A 21,095-nucleotide genomic window follows, 5' to 3' on the forward strand; every position below is an offset into this window, starting at 1 on the left:
TAAATCCAAGGAAAATTATACACAGAGAAGCAAAACAAGTTTTTAAGCAGAATATATTCAGGTCGAAAAGAACAGAAACTGAAGACAGGATACTTCCTTGTAACACCGTGGCTAAGACGAAGCAAACAGCTGTATTCTTCACTCTGTGAGAAGATTAACTACCAATCAACAACACAGCTATGACAGCCACATCAAGAAAGGCCCTGTTACACATAGGAAATGTTTTATGCCAACATTTATTTAATTTTTTACCAACTGGAATAACAAACGGTTTCAAATGCAGTGTCAGGTAGGATGTGTTTGCAGGGAAGAGGCTGCTAGGACACAGGCTGCAGATGCTCCCCTGCTCAGGCAGGGAGAGTGGGGAGCCAGCCCATGGACACGGTGCGGTGAGAAGAGGGATCACACTCAACAGGAAGGGGGAAGGAATGTGGCCCAGGTGTGGCAACAAAGTCTGCAGGCTGGGAACCTTTCTTTCTTCCCAGGCTGCACCAGCAGAGGGGGAACCTTCCTGACCCCAACTGTGGCTGTCATGCCTCCTTTCTCAGCCGAAAGAGTTGTAGACCTTTTAAATTGCTACCAAGAATCTGCTCAATCAAGCACTTTGCCAAGAGAGTAGTAGGAGGTCAACTCAATGTTACAGTGACATTTCTTGCCAAAGGCACAAGCAGGAAGCTTACAGAGCCCTGGACCTGGACAGGGTGCGGCTCGTCCTGCACTTTCTTACACTGTGTAGCCAAGGACCAGCACTCTACAAACAGGGAGCAGGTACTCCCTGAGGGCCAAGAGCGTCCGCTCCACGTCAACAGACGTCTGGACCCCAGTGGCGGGGGGAAGATGTGGGTAATGAAGAAGCAGAATGTTTGAACTTTTGGCAAACATTGTTTTAATGCTTTTAACAATCGGCTTGAGTAGAATTTCTGACACAAAGCCCTCTTTGCTTAAAGAACAGGTGGCAAAATTTTGAATGGTGTGCACTAACCTTCAGGGGTCTGTTTCCCTCCTCAAATTAGCTAATGGGCTGCATGGCATTCTCCACCAACCACTAGTTCTGACAAGTGGCAAATATCGCTACCATATATTCTTGTGTCTGTTTGGAAAACTGGACTTTGCAATGAGAGAGCCTCCCCTTGTGCAGGTACTCCAACATCAACTCACCATGGCACCCTGTTCCAGAGCACAACCCACTCTAACCAGGTGACCCTACAACAGTGGTGTCTTTTCATCAGTTAACAGTCTCCAAGGATCACAGGAAACCTGTCAACTCTCTTCTTCTGGGGTCCCAACTTCAAGTATCTGCCCTTCCCTTCACCTTTCTCTTTTAAAAAGGTGTTTCTCCCCTGCCTCCAGTATTCTATCTGGCCTACCCTCCCGGATCCCAAGCTGCCGGGTCGGTGAGTGGAGTCCCCTGGGGAGAGGTCTAACATGAAGTTCCCCAGGCTCCCCACAGAATGGACTGGATTCTTCAGGCAAGCAGCAAGCTTGTGCACACAAGCATTGAGTTCTTCGAGGGCTGACCCAGCACCCGGGAACCACGGGACCCATAACCCACCAGTTACAGGACAACTCACTATATGCTGGGGGCATCTGAGTGGTGTGTCAAGAATTATTCTTTCATTTTGTATTTGTCTATTCCAAGGAGAGTAAGAATTTTAGCCAGAAATTCTAAGAATTTCTGAATTCTAAAATTCTAAGAATTTTAGCTAGAAAACTGTGCTTCTGAAATAGGTGGATGGACTTATCAGAGAAATGAAACATCTTGTGCCAAGGAAACTCAGCTGCAAATTTCCAACAACAGCAGAACTTTACCTAACATGACTCTGCTTCCCAAAGTTTCCCCCAGGAGACTCCACTTGTTTTCTTAAAAAGAACCAGAGCCACCTGACCTACCAGCATTAACTCCGCTGCTTCCAGATGACCTGGGCTTCTGAAGAGGTCTGTCCTGCCCTGACAGTGTCTGAAAGGGCCTGCCCTGCCCTCCTCCTCCTCTTTTTTTTTTTTTTTTTTAAAATATACAGTTTGTTCTGTTGAAAATGATTTAACATTTTAAGCAGGGGAAAGAAAAGTGGTCTACTAGGTTAAATTTTAAAACAATTTTGTTATTTGCTATACAAATATACATTTCAACTTTTACAACATCCACTCCAGTCTGAGTCCTTATCTTAGAAGGACAAGAGACCAACATCTCAAGTCTCCCACTTTATGGACATTACAACACACGGAGGCCCTCCGAAGCTTTTACAACTGACAGAAACTATGGAAGATGACCAAGAGGCACAGGTGTTAGGATACATTTTCCATTTTTCCAACAGCACACCAACTCCTTTAAGGAAAACAAAATAATCTTATGTGAACAGTCCCGATCACTGGTCACCTAAGTCTTCACGCTGCTGTGGCTGCAGCCCGTGTCACCAGGCTGTACTATAAAAGCTTTCTTTTCTTAGAGCCACTGTCATCCTTCTCCAGCCCTCTCCTGTCCCAGTCCAGGTTCTTCCTCGAGTGCTTGCTGTCGGGGCTCCAGCTCTCCTGGTCCCCTTCACTGAAGGCCCTGCTCTCTCTTCTGTGGCTCAGCCCTGCTTCCCAGTCACCTTTCCTCTTACTTGTGGGAACATCTGTGCCCGCCGCTGGAGGCTCGCCTTGCACGTGAGGTCTGTGGTTGTTTGGCGTGGCTCCTCGGGTGGTGGCCTGGGGCACACCCCCTGGGTCCTGGTGACTCATGGGGAAGCCTGGCTCTCCTGAGGGAGGTGTTGCTCCAAGATGCTGGGGGCTCAGGGGCTGCGGATCCCGCAGGCACGTCCCTCTGGCCTCGGGGTCCATGCCCAACCTCCGAAGCAGTCGTGGGTCCCGCAGTCGGTCCTGAATGGGAGGCCTTTCGGGGTCCTTTGTAGTGACAGTCCCAGCAGATTCCTTGGAGTCAGATGCCGTGTGATACAGGGAAGACGTGAAAGAGGTCTTGGCAAACTCACTGTCTAGCTTGCCGCTGAGCAAGCCACCCTGGGGTCTGGATGCCTCCGGGGCTATGGCAGGAGGGTGAGTCAGACTTCTCTGCAGCACAGGCTTCAGCTTCAGAATCTTCGCCGCATCGTGCCTATAGTTCTTGTCACAGGTCTTGATGATGGCGCCCCGCTTCTGTGCATCCTGAATCAGATGATTCCAGTGCTGATTTTCCTTGAAATAGAGAAAAGAGAAATAATTACACACCAAAGACACTCACATGCTTGGGAAGCATGAAGTTTGTTTTCATTCCTGAGTAACAAGAAATATACTTCATGAACAGATTCTCAAGAATCCATTAAAGGAAAAATAAGTCCAAATACAGAGCGATGAAGCCATGTTAGCAGGAAAGAGCACTGGTCATCACCTTTAAGAAAAAACTTGCACCATTTTACTTTATGACCCATGCCATGTGGTAACCAACCAGCAGTTCTGCAGACTGTAGGGGCTGCCAGCAGACACAAGCAGCTATTTAAATTTCAACTACTGGGACGCCTGGGTAACTCAGTGTTTGAGCGTCTACCTTCGGCTCAGGTTGTGATCCCGGGGTCCTGGGATCAAGGCCCACCATCTGGTTCCACATGGTGAGCCTGCTTCTCCCTCTGCTTATATCTCTGCCTCTCTCTGGGTCTCTCATGAATAAATGAAATCTTTTAAAAAAGATTTTTTAATCAAGTATATTTGCTGCATGTCCTTGGTCAACTCGTCCTCTCTGAGCCGGTTTCCTAATCTGTAAAATGGGCATGTCTTATTTAACTGATGCTAAAATACCCGTTGTTTTCACATTTTATCATTTCTTAGTTTGGGTCACCTCCTGGCCAGGTAGTAGTTTCCAAGGACCTAATCCTGAAGAATTCATGGCTAGGCAACCACAACTCCCTGACTTTTAATCAATAAACCATTTAAAGAAAGAATGAGGGCAGCCCGGGTGGCTCAGCGGTTTAGCACCACCTTCAGCCCGGGGCGTGATCCTGGAGTCCCAGGATCGAGTCCCACGTCGGGCTCCCTGTGTGGAACCTGCTTCTCCCTCTGCCTGTGTCTCTGCCTCTCTCTCTCCTCTCTGTGTATTCTCATGAATAAATAAGTAAAATCACAAATAAAAAAGAAAAGAAAGAAAAGAAAAGAAAAGGAGTCCCAGCTCTTGCATGAAAACTTATCCACTGATACCTTCTGATAAGAAAGTATGAGTGCGGGCAGCCCCAGTGGCGCAGCGGTTTAGCGCTGCCTGCAGCCCGGGGTGTGATCCTGGAGATCCGGGATCGAGTCCCATGTCAGGCTTCCTGCATGGAGCCTGCTTCTCTCTCGCTCTCTCTATATAAATAAACAAATAAATCTTTAAAAAAAAAAGAAGAAGAAAAAGAAAGTACGAGTGCTAACACTTGGGAGAATGGAGACCAGGAGTTGGAAGAGAATCCTAAAGACCATGGCAAGGCACCCTTAGGAAGTGTGGAGTCGCCAACCCTCCTGACCACACAGGGGGGACAGTCTGTCTAGGAACAAGCCCACACGTGATTGTGACCTGGGAACTGATCCTGTAGTGCAAGACTCGGGAAGTGACATCCCTTCAGAAAGATCTCAGCCTATTCATTTTGTATTTTCTCTTTTATGAATGAACAAGGATGAGAGGATAAAAGTCTGTCTTGTCGAAACAAATCTAAAAGAATTCTTTTAATACAAAAACTCTAAAAAAAACAAAAAACAAAAAAACCAAACAAACAAACAAACAAAAACTCTAAGTGAAGATAAAGTGTCACAGTTTAATAGTAGTCCATGAAAATCATGATTCTTATCATAATGGCTTCTAGAATCTGACGAGCTGAGATTCTGTGAGGGCTAAAGGAAGTCTTGTACACACTCACGAGTATGGGACCAGCGTGCACTGGGCAGGCCCCAGGGCTCGAAGCCCTTCCTCACTTTGGAGCACTCTTCTAGAGATCCTCACCATGAGTCTGAAACATAGATAGGACATAAAGCAGAGGGCCCTATTTTTTGCCAAGTTGACAACACCTCAACTTGGTATTTAATCTGATCCTAGGATCACAAAAAAGTTTTGAGAAGGGGCAACTCCTCTTGATTTCTCAAAGCAAACCAAGTGCTTTCCCTGTTGATTCTACTTCCATAAGGGAAACCGTACTATTTTTAAAAAATAAATAAATAGGGAAGAAAGCTCCAAGGACCACAGAAGTCAGTTGGAAAGACCAGGTAGTAAATTGAAAGCTTTCCTTTTCTATTTCTTCTGTGTCCTTCTGCACCAGTGGCTCCTGTGAAGACACACCCCAGCTCCCTGCATGCTCCTGGGACTCTCCCGCCCCACTCCATCCTTCATGGTCCCAGCTCGTCCACCCCAATGCTGACCACTCCAGGCACATGCAGAAGAGCCAAAGAGATGGGGCAGTCAAGAGAGGGGTGCCTATGAAGGCTCCTTCAATCAGGGTGTCACTAGGAGACATGCAGCTCTAAAATTTTACCTTTCAGGTTAAAACATTACCAAAACTCAACTGTGTAAAAATAATAATTCTAATAGATTAACCAGTTGATAAGAAATCATTTTTTAACACTTAGATCCTTATGATCCCAGGAAAAACAATTCTATAAAAAGTCTATTCTTTTGAGGTAAGTATAGGTTCATAGGAAGCTGTAGAAAAAGCAGAGGAGTTCTGTGTACTGTTCACAAAGCTTCCCCAGATACTTATAAAAATATATATTTTTTTAACTTTCAATTTGTATATAAATTTTTGTGGTAGAGAAACGTAATATAGTGAGATAACAAGAAGGCTTTTAAATATGTATCTTCCTGAATTTTATCCCAAGCAAGTACAAATGGAAATTTAATTTCAAAGAACAAAATGACTCATATTGCTATCTGTCCCACTGGATTTAAGATTGAGGTAAATGATTTATCTGTAATAATTTTAGTTTTATTTTACACCAGTATTTATAATACATTCAAAACAAAATCTTTAGCAATACTTCAACTTACAATAATAAATTTTCAGTATCAACTTAAAAATAGGTGGTATGGGGGCAGCGCCGGTGGCGCAGCGGTTTAGCGCCGCCTGCAGCCCACGGCGTGATCCTGGAGACCTGGGATGGAGTCCCACATCAGGGTCCCTGCATGGAGCCTGCTTCTTCCTCTGCCTGTGTCTCTGCCTCTCTCTCTCACTCTGTATCTCTCATGAGTAAATAAAATAAAATCTTAAAAAAAAAAAAAAGGTGGTATGCAGCTTTAAAGACCACAAATGTGGGTAAGAACTCAATGAGAAAGACTGTATTTGAATGCCCTCTGGTGGTACTAACCAGGAAATAAGGGAAAAAGTAGTGAAAAAATCTCATGTGCTAGCTTCCTGTCCTAAGATAACCAATGGTTTTGTGAAATACAGAAATTAGAAGAATTCAGGGTCCTGACCTCTAATGAGGCAAGCAGCAAACATCTGCTTTAAGAGCTGTGATGCCAGTGAATGAGGCCACACTCTCTCTTACTGATGGAAACTTGCCATCTATGCTAGAGGAGCTCTGACACGGCTTCCCTCCTGCCAACTGACACAGAGCAAACAGTACTGCTTTAAGTGCCCAAACAGAAAAGAAGATCCAAGCTTCCTCTTGCAAACTCCCTCTACTGGCATTAAGCTGGGCCACATAGCTGAGTGCTAAGAGCAAACAATTGGTCTAGCACTTTACATGCATGGTTTATTTATCTCAATAATTCTATGATGGAGACATAAAAAAAAAAAAAAAGTCATCTTGAGAACCTGTTGTGGATACTTGGCCTTTGATGGGAAAAGGGTTACAAGTTTACATGTGTAAAAGCTCCCAGGCAGGCGCTGCTGAGAGACAGGACAACCAAGGGGAACAAAGTTCATGATTTTGTAATCCTGTAATCAATTCCATTTTGATGGAAAATAAAAACATAAACCCAGCATCAGTAACAATGGGCAAACTTTGGAGTACTCTGATCCCGAGAATGCACCTACCATCAGGGTCCTTAAATGTCCGAGGATGAAGAGACTGTACTTGGCTCGTGTGATGGTGACATTCAGTCTCTGCAAACTTGCCAGAAATCTAAGCAAAAAAAAAGCAAAAAAAAAAAAAAAAAAAAAAAAAAGTTCCTTTCTGCAGAATGACTTAATATATTAAGTGCAGGTGAGACCCAGACACTACTTCAGACAGCTTTCCTTGGCTCCTTCTCCTTCTTTAACGGTACATCGTTGTCTCCCTCTTTCCAACAGAGTTCCCAGCACAAAAAAGCAATTCCCATTAAAAACAGCAAACAAAAGGCCTGGAGCTTTCCTTCAAAGTGATGCACCTGTCCGTCAATTTCCTATTCTGACTTGGATGAGATGCTGGGAATTTTAACACTGTCATTCTTAAACTTTACAAACATCCTAAAAATATGTTCCTAGATCAGTTACTCTTAATTGAAATATATTTGAGGATCAGAAAAAGGTTGTGGAGCCGGAGCAGAAACAGAAAAATGCACCAAGAGATCTGAGGAGAGCTCAGAAATAACAGAACTGCTGTATGGAAAAAGTAACTTTTCCAATCCACAGGACGCTCCAGAGATCCCACGCCTCCACTGGTCTATGCAGACTTGCTCCAAACAGGGCAGAGGTAACCCACAGAACTATTTTCTTTAAGAGCAAGTAAACATACTTAAAACCTGTAAATTTTACCTGCTGCTCAGCAGCAGTAAAAGACAGCTCGCGCAAGAGTCTCAGGGTTCCAAGACTCAGGGGGCATTTCTGCCATTCATTATAGTGTTCTTGGCATCATTAGTGAGTAAACTGACAGTAGTTATTAAGGTTTACAAACTTAGCCAAAGCACAAAAACACAGAGAAGACGAAAAGCCACTCTGTGACAGATCATGGAGAGAACAGGCCCCTGCAAACTGCCCCTGAGCCAGGGGTCAGGTCACTCAGGAAGTAAAAGAACAGACTGTCCCTGGATGCAGGTTACATACCAGGTCCCAGAGAAACAGATCTGACAGGGCATCAACTTCACAAATGAAAAAGGAGACTCTCATGGTGTTATCCAAGTTTTTATAAAGGAAAATATAACAAATCGTGGTATTTTCCAACAGTGATCAAAACAGATCTGACTCGAGATTACAGACAAGTAAAAAGCCAATAATGACACTCACCCAATTGAGCCCTGCATGGCATTTGCTCTGACACATGTAACAATAACACAATCCTTCTGCCGGCCCTGGAACCCATCCACGGTATCTACTTCTGCTGGCCTATTTACAAAAGACAAATATGCTTATTGGAATAAGTTAAGATAATTATTAAATATGCAGATTTATATAGTAGCACTTTTCAGTTTTTCATGGTATCTTTTATCAACATACAATTCATGTAACAAAATTCACCACTTTCAAATACAGCATTCCATGGTTTTTCATATATTCACTATGTTGTATAACCATCACCACTATGTACTTCAACATTTCCTTCACTTGTGCCTATTAGCAGTTAATCTCGATTCTTCCCTCTCTCCAGGCCGGGCAACCACGCATCAATCTACTTTCTGTCTGGAAATTTCATATAAATGGAATCATAACATGTAGGCCTTTCCTGCTTGGCTTCTTTCACCTAGAACATGTTCACGGTCCATCCCTGCCATAGCGTGTAATAGCACTGCATCCCCTCTAGGACTGAGTATTTGTACAGATTCCCCATGACTTATTTATCCATTTACAACTGACGGACATCTGGGTTGTTTCCCCCTTTTGTCCATTAAGGACAATGTTGCCATGAATGTTTACTACATGCTTTCGTGCTAACATTTTTTTCAGTTCTTGAAAGTATGAATCTAGGAGCGAAACTGCTGGGTTGTATGGGAATTCTATGCTTCACTTTTTTTGAGAGAGAGAGAGAAAAAGAGAGTGCCCGCGTGAGCTCCTGCACATGAATGGTAGGAGAGGCAGAGGAAGAGACTCTCATAAAGGCTCCATGTCCAGCATGGAACCCAACTTGGGGCTTGATCCCACAACCCTGAGATCACCACCCAAGCTGAAATCAAGAGGACAAGTAACCGACAGAGCCACTCAGCCCCTATGTTTCACTTTTTGAGGAACTGCCAAACTGTTCTCCATAGTGATCTGCCATTTTACATTCTCACCAGGAGTCCGTTAGGGTTCCAACTTCCCAACATCCTTGCCCAAACTTGTTATTGTTAATGCCTTACTAGTCATTTAGGTGGGTGAAATGAGACCCTACTGTGGTTTTCATTTGCCTCTCCCTAATGACAAATGATGTGGAATGTCTTTTCATGTACTTGACCGTTTTGTTTATAACCTTTTAAGAAATGATACTTTTTATTATTGAGTTGAGTTCTTTATATGATCCAGATGACTCATCAGATACATGATTTGCAGGTACAGATTTTCCCTGACTTGGGATGGGGTTATATCCCAATAACCCATCAGAAGTTAAAAATATCCTAAGTCAAAAATGTAATTTACTACACTTAACCCACTGATAAACACTGTAGTTTAGCCTGGCCTACTTCCCAACAGGCTCTGAACACTTCTATCAGCCTACGGTCGGGCAGAATCATCTAATACAAAACCCCTTATAATAAAGCGATGGCCACTTCATAGAATTTATTTACTACACTGGAAGAGGTACAGAATGGTTGTCATTCTGGTCGTTTACCCTGGTGACTGAGGGGCTGACGGGGAACTGCAGCTGCTGATGGACCAGCATCGCAAGAGAGGCTCGTGCTGTATCACCAGCGTGGGAAAAGAGCCAGATTCAAAATTTGAAGTATAGCTTCTCCTAAAGGTGTACTATTTTCACACCATCGTAAAGATGAAAAATTCTAAGTCAAACCATGATAAGTTACGAACTAGACATATAGTTTCCCATTCTGGAGGCTGTCTTCACCCTTTTTTGATGGTGTACTTGGACATACACAAATTTCTAATTTTTAGGAAGCCTAATTTACCTATTTTTTCCTTGGTAACCTGTGCTTGGGTGTTACGCTGAAAAATTATGGTCTAATGAGGTCACACAGATGTATACCTTTGTTTCGAGTTTTGTAATTTTAACTCTTAAATTCAGTGTTCTGATATACTTTTGAGTTCATTATACTCTATATGGTGTGAAACAAGAATCAAAATTCATTCTCACAGTGCCTGGGTGGCTCAGTCAGTTAAGTGTCTGACTCTTGATTTAGGCTCAGGTCATGATGTCACGGTGGTGAGATAAGAGCTCCATGCTCAGCACTGGGCACAGAGCCTGCTCAAGATTCTCCCTCTCTCTTGGCCCGCCCCTCTCACACCCCCACTAGCGTACTATCAAAAAAAAAAAAAATTCTCTTGCATGTGGAGATCTAGTTGGCTCAGCACCATTTATAAAAAGCCTATTATTTCCTGATTGAATGGCCTTGGCACCCTTGTTGAAAATCAACTGGCCATAAATGAATAGGTTTATTTCTGAAATCCCAATTCTATTCTACTGGTCTACAGGTCTATCCTTAGGACAATATCAGTTCTGATAACCAGCTTTGCGGTAAGTTTGGGAATAGGAAAGGGCAAACCCTCTAACAATATTTTTTCAAGATATTTGGGGTATCTTGCATTTCCATGTGAATTTTAAGTCAAGACTGTCCATTTCTATAAAAGAGGCAGCTGGACTGTGACAGAGACAACACTGAATCTGTAGATCACTCTGGGGGAGTACTGCCCCCTCAACAGCATGAAGTCTTCTGATCCACAGACATAAGACTGTCTTTCCATTTACCTTGGTATTCTTTAACTTCCTTCAACAATGTTTCGTACTTTTTAATGTTTAAGTTTTATACTTCTTCACTATTTTTTTCCTATTTTGTTCTTTTTGATTCCATTATATACAGAATTAGATTTCCTTTTCAGATTGCTCGTCGTTATTGTACAAATGCAACTAATTTTTGTATTACTCATCTTGCATCCTACAAGTTGGCTGAACTCATTAGAATAGTTTATGTGGATTCTTTAGGGTTTTCTATCTCTAAGGTCCTGCTAACTTGCTAACTATGAAAAAGGATGGTTTTATTTCTTTTATAATATGGAGTTTTACTTCTTTACAATATGGATGCCTTTAATTTCTTTTTCTTGCTCAATTATTCTGCTTAGAACCTCTGATACAGTGCTGCACAGAAGTGGTGGGAGCAGGTGTCCTTCCTGATCCTGGGAGGGGGGCAGCACTCCGTCTCACCATCAAGTATGATGTTAGCTGTGGGTTTTTCATAGATCCCTTTTATTAGGTTGAGGAAGTTCCTTTCTATTCCTAGTCTGTTGAGTGTTTTTATCAAGAAAGGGTGTCGGATTTAGTCCAATGCTCTTTTTATATCTACTCAGACGATCATGTGGGTTTTCTCCCTTTATTCTATTAATATGGTGCGTCACATTGATTTTTGTATGCTGAACCAACCTTGCATTCCAGATAATCCCACTAAGGTCTTGGTATATAATCCTTTTAATATGCTGCTGAATTCAGTTCCCATTATTCTGTTGAGGATTTTTACATCCATAATCATAATACGGGCCTGTAGTTTTTCTCTTCTTGTGATGTGTTTCTGTGGCTCTGGTACAGTAATATTGGCCCATGAAAGGAGTTAGAAAGTCTTCCCTCCTCTTCTATTTTTTGGAAGAGTCTGAGAAGGATTAGTGTTAATTCTTATCTTAATGTTTGGTAGAATTCACCAGTGAAGGCTGGTCCTGGGTTTTCCTTTGCTGGGAAGTGTTTGATTACTAACTCCCATCTCTGTATTTTTTTACAGGCCTTGTTCAAATTTTCTATTTTTCTAGAGCCAATTTTGGTAGCTTTGTATGTTCCTAGGTTAAGAAATTTTTGAGTTAATGGATTTCCAATAATTAATCTTTAATTTTATTGTTGAGGAGTCAAAAAACATCATCTTCCCCTGTACATAAAGGCACGGAAAGGATTAAACACTTTATTCTAAGTGAAAGTGTTACTTCGCAAATCTTACTAGATGAGAATTCAGATTAACCAGCCCTGGCACTGAAGGAAAAGGCCTGGAGGGTTTCTCAGTCGGCTCCATGACCAATAGCGGTGGTGAGGACACTGCGACCAGCAGGAGGTACTCTGTCCAAGGCTGGTCTGTGGGGCTGGGAGTGTGAGCGTTCCCTACCCAGCATGACCAGAGCCTTGAGTCTCCTCCTGCTATACTACCACCGACTAAGACCATTTCCTAGAGTTAGATTTCCTTTTATCCCCTCTTTCTTCTTTTTTAATTCAACAGAAATACTGGAAATATCTGTAAAAATATAGATGCCTCACCCTTTTCTATCAAACTCTTTGTCCAAATCCTTCTGAATCATCGTCTTCTGAGCCTTGTAATGGGTTATTATGCCAATGTTCCGGAAAGTAACATCCCTTCTTTTGTCTTTAATAAGTTTAATTATTTCCATTACCAGTTTTATTTCTTGAACATTTACATATGAGCTAAATAAGATGAAAAAACAAACAAACAAACAAACACATCAAAACTAGTAGCAGCCCAACTGCTAGCTTCTGTGCTACTTTGTTTCCGTTACAGCAAGAGCAGGCAGGGAGGTTTCACCTTTATTCAGTCATCTGTGCTCAAAGAGGCTGTTACAATGAACCATTAATATCCTAAACTTGAAGACCTATAACCACTCAGTGAAACAGGGAGTTGTAAGAAACAAAAGGCTCTGAAATCAACTGAAGTTTACTCACTGATCCCTGTTGTAACAGGGTTAGCAACAGAAAGAAGGTATTTATGATAACAAAGATATGAATAATAAAGAGCTAACACTAAGAACTATCTTCCACACACTGAGAAAAGTGCTTTAGCTGTATCGTTGTCCTTCATCCCCAGCACCAGCTGTGCTGTGCGGCCAAAGGAGTGCTGTCCACACAGATTGTGCTGCAGCCCCTAGAGGTGAACAGCGTGGAATCTCACAGCGGGGTTGCATCCTTACTGGCCTCCCCACTGGCCACCTCCTGCACTCCCAGCTCATCTCCCAAACTACATGCACCTCCCCCTCCCTTCCCTGCTGCTTTAAGAGCAACATGCACCGCACCTGAGGCAACTTTAACAGCCTCAAATACAATCTTAACTTGTGACTCACTCCACAAAAAAGCCCCCTAGCCGACTATCTCTTCCATCCCTGAAGTCTAATTTACCTTCTTTAGTCACCTCTCATGTCAATGCTCCTCTGTGACCCCCACGATGCTCTATGGCATCGTTCTGTATCCCTAATGTCCTCTCCTCCCACCTGGGTAGCTCACCTAATACCTAATTCTTAACTGAGGATGCCACCTGCCCTACAGCACTCTCAGCAAAGAGGTGACATCTGTATCTCCCTGTGCTCCATGTGAGGACCTATGTTAACAAATGCTGCCTCCAAACTGTTACTCCTTTGTTTTCTCCCGAGAAGCCCGGACTCCTCTGCAGTTTCTATTAGCGGTCACAACTCCTTTCCGTCCCTCACAGACCACCTGCATGTGTTACCTTAATCACAATCCCACACATCAGGTACTGCCCCCTCTGTCTCCCACCTTAATTCAAATGGATCTATACTGAGCCTCACACCGCTTACCCCAGCTTATTACCCCAGGAATAAGTAATTATCTTGGTGGTAGCTTGATGATTACCCAGGTATGTCTGTCTCGCCTCTTAGATCACAAAAGCCATGCACTGGGGCCATGTCTGTCTTACTCACAGCTGTGATCTTAGCATGTACTTACTCAAGTGCTTACCATGCTAGGGATTACAATTCCCGTTATACAGTTAAGAAGAACTAAAAGGCCGAATTGTACAGAGAAAGAGATTAGTAATTTGCAATAAAAAAAAGGAAAAGCTAGTAGCCTAGGTACAGAAGAATGTGCACTAGCATTGGGCAGAGAGATGTAGGAAAAATGTTTTCCGTGTAAATATGAACAAAAATAACAACTGTGGGACTATCACCAGGGATTAGAGAGAGGAGAACATACTCATTATCCCGTCTTTCTGAACCGTCTCCAACATCAAACACCAGGTAAGGTTGAAATGGCCAGTCTGATGAACACCGATTGGTTTCAGTCTGTCTACAAAAAAGCAGCCACCATTCAGGAGATAAGTTATAAGAAAATGTTTTCTTTTTCTTACTAATTTTTTGTTAGGGAGGAAGTTGGGAGTAAGAAATACTTTATTTGACCAAAATGTGTTTTAGTGAAAGGTAAAAAACAAATTTTATTTCTGTTCTAGGTGAGGGAGAGTGATCTCCCTGTAATTAAAGATAACTGCAATTAAAATGTCACTCCCGATATAGTTAAGTGAGAAAAAAGCAAGCCACAGAATACTGACAGTCCCCAACTTAGGGGACTTACAATTTTTCAACTTTACTATGGTACAAAGGCAATACATTTTGGTGGAAACTGTACTTGGAATTTTGAATTTGGATCTTGCCCAGGACTAGCAACACGCAGTACCATCTTCTCACGAGATGCTGGGCAGCAGAGAGCTGCTACTCCCAGTCAGCCCCACAGTCACAATGGCAACCAACCTCTATGCTGACAACTGTTCTGTCACCAACAGTACAGTATTCAATAAATTATACAAGATACCCAACACTTTATTACAAAATAGGCTTTGTATTAAATGATTTTTGCCTAACTGTAGGCTAATATAAGTGTTCTGAGCACATCTGAGTAGACGAGACTATGTTTGGTAGCTTAGGTGTATTAAATGCAATTCTGACTTATGATACGTTTAGTGGGACATAACTCCACCGTTAAGTCAAAAAAGATCTGTACTATGCAGAGTATGGTGTGATGCTTTTTTTCAAAAATTTAGAAAGTGAAAAAGTAAAAAAAGATATACATAGTACAAGGACTGGAAATAGATATACCAAGATGTTACCAGTGATTATTTCTGGGGAGCATAAATAAGGGCAATGTTCTCTTCTTTTTTATCTGCATTTGCTAAAATCAACATGGCTTTTGTAATTAGGAAAAATTATTAAACCTTTGATTTATGCTTTTTATGACAAAACATAAGAACACAGTAAAATAACTATTCTTCCCAAGCACCTAAGCCTACAAATCAAATAAGCTAATGAGCAATGAATGGAACTCACCTATTTGTTTTCAAGCTTCTGTTATAAACATAATTAGAGGGGAAGAGACATATGTCTGGATGCATCCTGTACTGAACAGTCAACTGTAAAACAGGCAGCCTGCCGATCATATTGTGCTCCACATTGTCTTCTAGCAGCTTGTAGAAGCGTGCCATCATTGATTGGTCATAGCCATATTCCTGTGCTTTCTGCAAAGGGACAGAGGGACAGAACAACAATTTCCAACCATCTGTCTATACTTTTCCCACTATTATAAAAACAGTGACTGAGCTCTAATATGTAAACAGCAAGGTTTAAGGTTTAAGTGAAAACAGCAACATAAGATGACCAACAACCACAGATTCAGATCAAGATGTTTCTGACTTCAGGCCTTGAAAAGCCATGTAGCGTGACTATACAAGTTTATTTTACAAAACCCACATACTGATCATGTGATCTGGGGGGCTTGGCTGGCTCAGTTGGTAGAGCATGCAACCCTTGATCTCAGGGTTGTGAGTTCAAGCCTCATGTTGAGCATGGCACCTACTTCCTTTAAAAAAGGAAGGAAAAAAAGGAAAAGGAAAAGGAAAAGATGTGACCTTGTAATGGCCATAAGCGAAACTATTTTAATGCTAACAGAGGTCACCTGAAAGAACCAATGATAAAAGAAACAACTGCAATACAGATTTTAACAATTATTTCTAAGGTATTCTCTCACAAATGGAAATATTGGCTGTCATTGTACACAAGACTTTTTATTTTTATTTTTTAAGATTTTATTTATTTATTCATGAGAGACGCAGAGAGAGAGAGAGAGAGAGAGGCAGAGACACAGGCAGAGGGAGAAAGAGACTCCATGCAGGAAGCCTGACGCAGGACTTGATCCTTGGTCTCCTGGATCACGCCCTGGGCTGAAGGCAGTGCTCAATAGCTGAGCCACCCAGGCTGCCCACACACAAGTCTTTTTAAAAGACCAATCTCCTCATCCATCCATCCATCCAATATACATTGAGCACCTAAAATTTGGGGTGCTGAGACTGCTAAGGTGAATGAGATCAAGTGCCACAGAATTTCCAGTGGGCGGGACAGACAACTGACAGTAATTACTAAGTTGATTTCATAAACCCATTAATGAGTTGATCTGAAAAATCAGTGACCTAAAAGACAAATGAGGAGACAGTTTTAATGTTAACATAGCTGTGCCCAGGGATATATTTTTCAATGTCAACATCATACAAATATTCAAAAAGTATTATGGTCTTAAATAATCTAGAAGCAAATGTGCACTGAAAAATGCCCTAAGACAATGGATATGCGCTCTTCACACGTGATGCTGCAAGACATGGCACTGAAGATGTATGTGCGAAGTTTGAAAAACCTATTTCACAAATAATGAGTGAGCGGGGGGAAAAGGCATTACTTCCTAAATCATAGGTTGTTTCTATATGTGATTTTAAAGAGGTTTGTGTAAATAAAAAAGATATTATTAGTAGACGTTCAACAATTTTATCTACATCCTCAGAAGTTGATCTGTTCATAAGTTAGCCAAAACCTATTTTGAATCTTCTCTCTTGAGAAAAAGAAAAGGGTACAGTTCCACTTGTAGAAAAAAACTGAGTTTATCCTACAGAATAACACAGATTCCTATGTTTCTGTCAAGGAAGGATATTCCTGATCTATTTACCGACTGGAAAAAAGACAACTTGGTACAGAATGCTTCTGCTCCCTTTAAAGCAAACCTTACATATATATATACAACCACACACAAGTCTTACAGCCACCTGATATACCATAACTTAGTGACTTATTTACTTCTGTTACCCCGTAGATGCAAACTCCATAAGGGCAAGGATTTTTCCTGTTTTCCTCACCTTCTTAACACCAGCACCTAAAACAGTACTTGAATTAGGCTTGGCACTCAATGAATACTGAGAGAAAGAAATGAATAAACGAACACATGCCCAGCAAAATCTGTTAAAATACTCACTGAACTGTTCACAGTAATTCTTCTTAGAAACAGGTAGACAGAAAAGCATGTTGAGAAAATTAACTTTGTAACTGTTTTCTAAATTTTTCTCATAAGCCTATATTGCTTCTGTAGCAAAAATAAAAAGCGCAGATTTTTCTCATTTTTGCTGCTTTTATCAATCACCAAAGAAGGCAGTAAAGTTGGGGCCCATCAACAATCCCTTTTCACTACATGCTGAGGTCCTGGGAGAATTAAATCAGTAAATTTGTGAAATTCTGTGTTATTTACTTTTTATTAAAATAAGAGAAATGCAATACAGAGTTGGTTCTTTATTATTTTCCATGAACAAAATCACCTGCAGCTTTTCCCTACTGACACAGCTCTCCACTCAGAGACAGGTGTGCTTCTAGGACAACGCCCTAGCACAATCACACACGTGTGTTCAGATGTGAGGGACCACACATTTTCAGTAACTCTGAAGTCAAAACACAGTAATGACAATACCCACTTGCTTTCATTCCCCAACTGAACAGAAATGCTGTTAAATGATCTGTCCTCTGGTTGTTAATGCATCCATTATTCTGTATGTGTTAGTGAAATATACAACTATTATTAAATTCGGAGCCATGGTCTACACCTATTCAGATTACCCAAAACAACTACCAAGTCCCATTCTGGTATGCATTTCAATGAGCCTCTATGAGCCTGTGAGATAACAGAGAGGAGCACGCCACAGCAGAGATGCTGGCTGGTCCTTCCCACATGCGGGGCTCATTGCTCCTTTTCTTTTCCTGAAGCTGCACTTCAGAGGATGGGAGAGGCAAGGCGGTTTTTTTTTTTTCTTCTACGACAAGACACAGAACTCTAAAACTGGAAATGTACTCTAAAAGTACATTTAAAGTACTCTTTAAAATGTTTTCCTCAAATTTGCATACATTTAAATATAAATCAGGAGGTTAGGAAACGTAAAATTTTTATTACTGTTTTGGTGTTTGTGTTACTAAAATGGACTGGATACAGCCCTTAAAATTTAAATCACACGCTGCCTTTCCCAAAGAAAAAGCCCAACACACACACACACATGGAACATGGTCGTTCTCATCTTCTGGTCCCTGACGCTCACACTGCTCAGGTCACACATGCACATAAGCACAATCAGGAACAAAGGGACATTTTCACAGACCTTTACTATTAAAATTCAAACAGTGGTTCTCTTTTCTTAGCCATTCCCTACCTTTCCCTCCAAATAAGAGGTGATGATCCAAGAAAAACCCCCTCCAAACACAAGAACAAAAAAGGCTCTTCTACTTTAAAGTGGTATGAATGTGAAACTAACTTACCATAGAAATGACGGTGGGAGGGAGCTGTTTAGGATCTCCTACGAGGATGAGCTTGTTACAACGATGGATGAGCGGAGTCAGAGTCTCAACCTCACAAGACTGACCGGCCTTAGGAAGAAAGTATAGAATGAGAAAGTATTCTTAATCATCTTTGCGGTTTCTTTATCCATGTACACTTTTTTTTTTTATTAAGTTTTTTTTTTTTAATTTATTTATTTATGATAGTCACAGAGAGAGAGAGAGAGAGAGAGAGAGAGAGAGAGAGAGAGAGAGAGACACAGGCGGAGGGAGAAGCAGGCTCCATGCACCGGGAGCCTGATGTGGGATTCGATCCCGGGTCTCCAGGATCGCGCCCTGGGCCAAAGGCAGGCGCCAAACCGCTGCGCCACCCAGGGATCCCTATCCATGTACACTTTATCTAATTTATAAAAGTTGGAACATTCAGACAATTATCACATTTTCTCCTCTTGCCTTGAGTATCAAAAATAAGGATTTCTGAGTGTATTTATCATGATGAGCACCAAGTGATTAAAATAACTTAAAAAATAAGAAAAATAAAATGAGAAAAAAATAAGGACTTTTTTTTTAGTTAGAAAATAAACTAGCAACAACAGAAACACTCTAAACAATCAGTTAGAAAGAACCACCACACTTGTGCCATTAAGTCAGCACCACTTGGGTGCCATGACCACTTGGGAACCAGCCATGAGCAGGAAGGCGTGTAATGCCCCAAGCTCTGTTCTTTGTTCCTGCTGGGCACATGCCCAAGTGAACTGCAGGGCTGTGTGTCCCTCTCTATCTGCCTATCTGCCACCCCCTTTCTTCCTTGTTCCCTGTAGGCCTCATCAACTGCAAGACTCAAGCTTCCCTTCTATGACATTTTCTTCAATTATTTTATCACTTCCATGCTTTCTGTTCTTTGGTTTTGGTGAAACTGGATCTTGGATTGATCCTCTGTATCTCATTTTCCGTGTCTTTTCTCTTCTGGCTCTACATTCTGGCAAACGGCTAGTGCCCAACAAATGTCTGCTCAATGAATGAACTGCGAATAAAGGATGTTAACTAAAAATATTGTGGTTTGGGGCTGTCCAAAGTTATATTAAAACTGCTTCAAAAGGGAACCAGAGCTATTCCAAGCAGAAGCGAGATACTTCTTGGGAAGGATCTGCTGGGAATAATCAGGCATCTTTAAGACTATAATCCCAATTCTGGAAAAGCCATTTTAACTGTGGGGGGCCATCAGCAGCATGTTTCAACCTCAGAGACTACACATACATGACAGCAGGTAAAAGCTAGTTGCAAAGGCCTCTGCTCTCCCTATCTTGGGAGCAGCATGGTTCCCCCAGACTCGCTCTCACGGTACCATCCAAGTCACACGGCCAACTACCTACTGACCTCATCGACAATGACACAACTGAAGGGGACACCCCCTTGCCCACGAAAAGCAGACTCAAGCAGTAAACCACCACTCGTGCTCAATGTGCAGCAGATAACATGGGACTCTAAGATGATGATGCTCTGTGTTTTTTGTGGGCGTCCTTGAACCTAAGACAACAAAGAAAGGTTAATTGATATTTAGCTACATAGAGATTCAATTATGATAGGCCTATTTTTACTATAAAATGTCCACCATTTATTATGCAAAGATATTTAGGCAAGTGCTGAGGGGAAACCTTAAGTCTAGAGAATGGCAGAAACCCCTTGAGAGAATGCTGCTCTGCTCTACAGTCTAAGCTCAGAACAGGATTTTAGCACATTAGGAAAAATAAATTCAGGCTTGATTTGGTCAAAGCAAATTACAATTCTTACAGCAGATGTACGTGGGCAGGTATCAGAATGCGTAGAGATAGTTGTGAAGCAATTATCTGAGTTAAACTAGGGTCAAAACTCAGCTTGAACATATACTTTTCTGTTTTTAAGTATATAATGTTCTTTTACAATAGCTTGTACCAACAACAATGCTGTGAAAATGAGGAGCACTCTGCCTGCACAATAGGAAGACTACCTCGGTCTATCCCTGCCACACAGATACCATCACTGGCACCAGACAGTGCAAGTCCCACTAACGTCCAAGCTAATAAACCAGTGTTATTATCAGAGATTCTATGAGCCTGGTTCATCCCCGTGCATTTGTTCAACCACAGACTTGGACCCCCAAGCACGTGTGTAAGCTTCAGGGAGACAGTGGGAACTGTGGCACTCCCACGAGCACCGTGAGAGCATGGTCATATATATACCTTTCCTCTCAGCCATCAACTGAGGGAAACTGACAAGTACAATTCTTTTTTTCTTTTTAAGATTTTTAAAGATTTTTTTTAAGATTCTTTTTTTAAGGGATCCCTGGGTGGCGCAGCAGTTTGGCGCCTGCCTTTGGCCCAGGGCGCGATCCTGGAGACCCGGGATCGAATCCCACATCGGGCTCCTGGTGCATGGAGCCTGCTTCTCCCTCTGCTTATGTCTCTGCCTTTCTCTCTCTCTGTGACTATCATAAAAAAAAAAAAAAAAAAAAAAAACTAAAAAAAAAAGATTCTTTTTTTAAGATTTCTTTTTAAGATTCTTTTTAAGAGACACAGAGACACAGGCAGAGAGAGAAGCAGGCTCCATGCAGGGAGCCCGATGTGGGACTCAATCCCCGAACTCCAGGATCAGCCCTGAGCCGAAGGCAGACAGACACTCAACCGCTGAGCCAGCCAGGCGTCCCAACTACAATTAATTCAATGGCCC

The 21,095-nt window shown here is 42.0% G+C and overlaps 1 protein-coding gene across 10 annotated transcripts in view; it reads right to left on the reverse strand.

Moving 5' to 3' along the window:
• Positions 1–220: 220 nt before the first annotated feature.
• Positions 221–21,095, reverse strand: part of SETX (senataxin) — an 82,221-nt gene continuing 61,346 nt past the window's right edge. For 7 of the 10 annotated variants that reach the window (XM_041724777.1, XM_041724779.1, XM_041724780.1 and 4 more), the window contains 8 exons: positions 19,767–19,916; positions 18,372–18,479; positions 15,084–15,271; positions 13,960–14,052; positions 12,280–12,444; positions 8,133–8,231; positions 6,966–7,053; positions 221–3,168 (listed from right to left, as the gene is read on the reverse strand). In XM_041724777.1, the coding sequence (XP_041580711.1) occupies positions 2,422–3,168; positions 6,966–7,053; positions 8,133–8,231; positions 12,280–12,444; positions 13,960–14,052; positions 15,084–15,271; positions 18,372–18,479; positions 19,767–19,916 (1,638 nt within the window). In that variant the 3' untranslated portion in view covers positions 221–2,421. Of the gene's footprint in view, positions 3,169–6,965; positions 7,054–8,132; positions 8,232–12,279; positions 12,445–13,959; positions 14,053–15,083; positions 15,272–18,371; positions 18,480–19,766; positions 19,917–21,095 lie in introns of those variants that run through there. The other 3 variants (XM_041724781.1, XM_041724782.1, XM_041724784.1) reach the window with 3 other exon arrangements.

The sequence above is a fragment of the Vulpes lagopus genome, chromosome 12 (genome assembly GCF_018345385.1).
Source record: "Vulpes lagopus strain Blue_001 chromosome 12, ASM1834538v1, whole genome shotgun sequence".
In the NCBI taxonomy this organism is placed as follows: Eukaryota; Metazoa; Chordata; class Mammalia; order Carnivora; family Canidae; genus Vulpes; species Vulpes lagopus.